General features: G+C 41.1%; 1 protein-coding gene across 2 annotated transcripts in view; it reads left to right on the top strand.

The window, feature by feature from the left end:
• The window catches only part of ccdc50a (coiled-coil domain containing 50a), a 35,496-nt gene extending 31,204 nt beyond the window's left edge, over nucleotides 1-4,292 (top strand). For both annotated transcript variants that reach the window (XM_080736682.1, XM_080736683.1), the window contains 3 exons: nucleotides 210-292; nucleotides 1,008-1,120; nucleotides 1,326-4,292. In XM_080736682.1, coding sequence (XP_080592808.1) covers nucleotides 210-292; nucleotides 1,008-1,120; nucleotides 1,326-1,345 — 216 coding nt within the window. In that variant the 3' untranslated portion in view covers nucleotides 1,346-4,292. The remainder of the gene's footprint in view (nucleotides 1-209; nucleotides 293-1,007; nucleotides 1,121-1,325) is intronic.
• Nucleotides 4,293-6,000: the final 1,708 nt, after the last annotated feature.

Here is a 6,000-nt window from a genome sequence, read left to right on the forward strand (position 1 = left end):
TCTTTAACCTTTTCTTCTGGTTTTAACATAGAATTTTGCAGTCTAGCTATTTAGAGTCAAACTCTACATCTTTCAAATGATGCTCTCAAAAGTATTATGTGACTCATAATTCCACACAAACTGTGGCTTGTTGTTGGCTGCTGTAACCGAGAGCGGCAGACCAGCATTTCTTTTAAAACGCGTTTCTTTTTTCCACTGTGCGTTTCCAGCCAAGCTCAGAGGAGGTGGTCCGACCCAGAACACGGGAGGAGCATGAACACCAGAGACAGAGGAACCACAACAAGCCTTCCAGGTACACGGACTGCTCATTCAGTGCTCACGTTGCTTCTTTCAATCTCCTGTCGTTGCGATAAACTAGGATGACGTTGTTGTTGTGGCAGTGAAAGCTGTCATTGTTACAACAACGAGGTTGCCCTTGCTGACCTGAGAATAATAAAGGCGGCTCGCACAAAGTACATATAACACAACCACACCTCAACAGCTATAGTAGGAGTCTAGGGAAGCCACCTAGTGGTTAAAGTGTTGCTGGTTGTTAATAAGCATGTGTTGTGCAGCTGTTGTATCTGGTTTGACCGTAATGTGATCTTCTGATCAGTTTTTGGATCTATTATGTATTGCACTTTTTGTGAAGATCCAAATAAGCGTGCGTGTGTGTGTGTGGGGGGGGGGGGGGGGGGGCTTTCAAATGTTTATAGATATCTTGTGTTATGTTCATAGCTAAATTAAAGACTGTTGCAATCAAATACACTTGCCCGTAGGGGTGACCTGAATGCAAACTCCACCTGCCAATTTTATTTACCTGCCATGGGCAGTCGGGCAACCGTTAGTGTCAGATATCCCTTGGGTCAGGCTCTAGCAACAGGCTGTTGAGGTTTATTTGTAAATAAAGCCGTAGAGATACAAGCCATGAGCTATAATGCAAAAATACCACCTGCTGAATCATCACTAAAAGAAGATGTGAAACTTCTATTATCACTCACACTGTCGTTTGTTACGTGTCCTGCCAGGCCTCCTCAACCCCGTGCACATGACTATGAGAATGTGAACAGCCCTCCCTATGGCTACTCGGAGAACCCCTTCACCCCCCGTGCTCCCTCCAGACCTGAGGCTGCTCACAAAGGTGTGTCCATCTACTAGAGGTCAAGGCCTATAGTAACACACTCGCCAAACTAGAACTATCCTACAATAAAAGGGTGTGGCTTGATTTTGATTAATAGTTTTTATTACGCCTCATATTTAGTCTTGAATCCTAGTGTGAATAAGTCGCAACTGGTAGCTTGATGAGTCAAAAAGCTTGTGTAATCTCTATCTCTCTCTTTTTCCAGGTGCCTACTATAGGCAATGACTCGGGCTCCCTGCGCTGTCCAGCCATTATATCAGTTCTCTTTTGTTACAATTTTTTAAAGTTGGATTTTGTTTTTACCGAACCCTCTCTGGGCTTTTGTCCAAGAGCCATGGGACAGACTAATGCATTGGAAATGGGATTTTTTTTTTCTAACACCCTCCAAAGTTGGACCAGAGTTGAGAAAAAAAAAGCATGTTTTCGAGTGCTGGACCAAGTTAACCTTTCCCTGTTTTTTTATGATCTTTTTATCATTTATTATTATTATTATTTTTCCTTTTTAACTGGCTCGACGCTAAGACGAGCCGAAGGAGCTGCTGCCTTGTGACATGAACTCCAAGGGTTCTTAGCTGTTTGAAGTAGAGGAACCATTCCTCTCTGGTTGTGGTCGTACATGTGCCGATGTTCCGTCCTTCATCTGCGCACCTTTTCCGTCTCATGGGCTTTATGGCCTCTGCTGGATTTAAAACTCGGTACCCTCATCTTCCTCTCTGTGGGATGTGCCTGATGCTCAATCCAACATGGCTGCTACAGTGTCTTAGATCCAACATGGCAGCCGCATGGGTCGTCATTCTCCCAGGCTGCAGCTCTTAACCATCTGTCTACGTGCCATGCTGTGCAAACAAGGTTCCAGGGGCATGTGGTCTACGTGCCACACTGCATATAACTCCTTTCAAGGGACGTGTTTCTATCGTCATAATATATGCACAAAACAAACAATACATACGCTATATCATATCAAGATGCTGGGTCTTTTGGCTGACGTGTTTGCTGTTTTTTCCGCTCCAGAGGAGATGGTGCTTTGTGATCGTCCGTGCATTTATAGCTGGCTGTGTAGACTGTCATCCTCTGCTTCTGAGGGGGATTAGATTTCAAATGATCGACCCTGATGAGGAAAGGTGCAGGTGGAGGAATGGAGGACATCCTGTGTGTGACTCTAAAGTGTTTCTATGTGCATGCTTACTGAAAGTGTACACCTGTGTACATGCATTTCTGTTGCTCTATCAGTCTATCTGGCTGCCTGTCAACTGTTGACAAAGCCACAACAACAAAAAGCCAATAATCTACTCTTTGTGACTGAACAAGATATTATGCTAACCAATATACTGCTTTGAAACATATATATATTTTTCCCAACAGTATTTGATATCGGCTTGGTCGTTTACGACCCAAAATAAGTCGGCTATGCGTGCTAAGCCCTGTCAGAAAATGGAGCAGTGACCTTATGAGATGCATGTATGTCACGGGTCTGTGCCAAAACCGAAATTCATGCTTGTGCTGATGGCATCGACATAGTGTGATTGAACAGTTGCTGTTGTTGATTTTATTTAAATGTAAATAATGAATTTCTACACATGCTCCTTTGATGATTTTAACCACTTTAATCCTGGGGTCCCTATTTTGGCCAGGTCATTATAGATGAACAATTTGAATATAGCAGATCCACAAGCTCACACCGCCTCGCGTTGTGCCGTGTTGCGAAGCTTGTAGATAGTTTTGTCGCGCAACGTATAAAATGGGGCTCAAGTGGTTAACGTTCTCCCCCACCCCAAATGTTGAAAGTAGATTTCATCCTCTGTGCCCATTTTCCTTACGTCATTTATCATTTGAAATTCATCCTGAAAGGGAACTTTTGGTTTTATTGTATTTATTTTGTATTTTCTTTGACTTGTTATGTCTTCTTTCATTCATTTCCCTCACCAACGTCAACGACGCCGTCCCTCCACAACTCACCATTAATTTCCTACTTTCTTTCTTGTCTCTTAAGTCTACCATCCTGCTTGCAGTAAAAGCAAACATTCTCATAATAGAACTGCATCTGGACGCAGGGAAAGACTGAAATTAAACCAGAGAGAAAGAAAAACATTTTAATGAAATAACTCCACTCAAAGGGACTTATTTTACTTCTTATTTCCACTGCTCTGTGGCCAGTACTTTTATGTTCATATTGAATAGGAATGGGCAGTGGAAATGGAAAATACATTCAAACTATGAGACAACTTTTGGATTTTATACCATGTGTTTTATACCATGCCATTGCGCTAACACAGGGACTCACTCTAAACGATCATATTTCAGAGAAATATTCATAAATATTGTACTGTGTTGACCTCTTCTACGTTAGTTTTGTAATGAAACATTTATAGCACATGCTTCCACTAGTAAGTCCTCTGCAATTCAGATGGAGAAAGTTCCATTCATAATCTGCCATTATCCTCTCCATTGATCTGCATAGTCTTGAACCAAGTGTGTTAATGTTTGTATTGACAAAGGGCCAAGACGTAGACTCATTTATAGGTGGAGTTTCTGCATAATATGTTGTGTATGTGCCGATTGTAACTGATGGAATGGATATGTTCATTAGTTTGTAATGTGCTGATTGTAACTGATGGAATGGATATGTTTCTTCGTTAGTTTGTATGTGCTGATTGTAACTGATGGAATGGAGTTGGTGCCATATACAGTACATGTGATTTTTCTTTCAGGGACTTGAAGATGTTATTCTCAGCTCTTACGATGTTGATATACATGCACAGTAAAATGTGTTAATGTAGCCTTGAGAGTGTAACAATTGTACACTTGGGAGTTAAATTTACAGTCAGGATTTTGCTGTGCAGGTTGTAGCTAAACTACAGCTCCTGAGCTGGTGTTCATACTTTCTTTGATAATAGCCCCACCTTGTGGACATATTGATGATTGAAGGGAAGAAAAGAAAGTAGCTTGAGGAGGATGCATCTTGATCCTGAGTGAGTGTTTGATGGGTGCGTTGGCTTTGAGTGCAATGCAGAAGGAAGTTTGAACGTTGAGTTTTAACTTTTCTTTTATTCAGGGCTTGTATGCAATCATGAATCAACACATGTATGTGTTGGCACTTACTGTAACAGAGAAAAGGTTATGGGTATTAAAAGGTATGAGTATTTTTCTTTTGATTAAGTGAAACCAATAAAGGAATCACTCTTACCTTTAGCATCTCAAACGGTAATAAACTTATCAACATTTCCAGTTTTGATGAATTTGGTTTATTAAATTATCCATTGTTTTTGTTAGTCATACTGTATTTCCATAACAGTGGTGTAAGCATTTTTTCGGGGTTAAAACAATTCTGATAGTAAACGTTGCTAAGTCACAAGTCGGCAACCTTTTTGAAATGAAGTGCCCTGTTTTTATTTTCTAGATATGTCAACATAAGTTTTAATTCCAAAATTCAGACATATTTTGATTGTCAGGACATTGTTATAACGATCATTAGATTCAAGCAATAACCCTCCCCCCAGTCAAAGTTCAGAATTGTAATGAAGTAGAATTATGTGCAGGATGTAATTTACAGCGAATTAGGTGACTTAATTTAATTGACCACGTTTTAAAATATAAATCCTCTCTCACCTCTTAGTAAGGGAAAGTTAGCCGAGTGTTAGATCAATCTGGGAACTAAATCTAAATCAATATCTTTCTTCACAAATGTGTTCATACAGGTGTCTACTATCACCTCTGAACTTTCTCAATCACAACTCCCTTGGGGAACTTTGTGGGAGCCAATCAAAGTTGGGGGTATTTGGATACCTGGGCCTGGGATTAAAGGGGATAAAATGAAAAAATTGCCAATATGAGCATATGGGGTGTGTAATTAGGGTATTTTTGGGCTGCTGAATCCATTCCAACCATTAGTTTTCAGTTAAATGACTCATTGGCCATAAAATAGGCCTAATTGGCTAAGGCTTAGTCACTCATGTCATTCAAGTTCACCTGTATCCTGTTAGTCCCTATGTTTTAAACCCTTTTGAGTGTTCCTTGTCAGATTGTATCATGTTATCCTTTGTCATGATGTGCGCTTACCTGCCTGATCTTGAATAGTTTTCATGAATTCAAACCCTACTCCAACCATTTATTTTATTGCCAATATATCTCGTGGACACAAAAAGGTAGTTAGTTGTGGCCTATTTTATGTCCAAGGAGTCATTTTTACTGATAACTAATGGTTGGAATGGATTCAGCAGCCCCAAAATACCCTAATTACACACCTCATACGCTCATATTGGCCATTTTTTCCCCTTTAATCCCAGGCCCTCGGGATACCCCCAACTTTGATTGGCTCCCACAAAGTTTCCGAAGGGAGTTGTGATTGAGAAAGTTCAGAGGTGATAGTAGACACCTTTATGAACACATTTGTGAAGAAAGATATTGATTTATCTAACACTCGGCTAACTTTCCCTTACTATCTGCCAGTGTGCCAGTGATCACTCACCCTCCCCTGTGCCAATCTTGGCACCCATGCATAAGGTTGCCTATCCCTGCTATCCACGAGTTTCCTACGCCCCATAGTGCATTGCGCAAACGTCTGCACCGAGGTTCCGCCGCCGATTTACAAGCTCACAACGGGTTGCATCTGCGACGCGACGTGAGCTTGTATGTCTGCTGTTAAACCCGGAAGTTTGGTCCTGATAGTCTCCAGTAAACTCCCGCGGAAACTTGTGGCTAGATTAACAGGGATTAAGATATGGTAATTGATATGTTGTGGTCCAAACAAAAAGCACTATAGTGTTTGTTCAATGACAGGGGTCCTCCATCTCCCAAGCTCTTAAACTATATCTCTCTCTCTCTCTCTCTCTCTCTCTCTCTCTCTCTCTCTCTCTCTCTCTCTCTCTCTCTCTCTCTCTCTC

Source organism: Nannobrachium achirus (assembly GCF_963921795.1).
Source record: "Nannobrachium achirus genome assembly, chromosome: 1".
NCBI lineage: Eukaryota > Metazoa > Chordata > Actinopteri > Myctophiformes > Myctophidae > Nannobrachium > Nannobrachium achirus.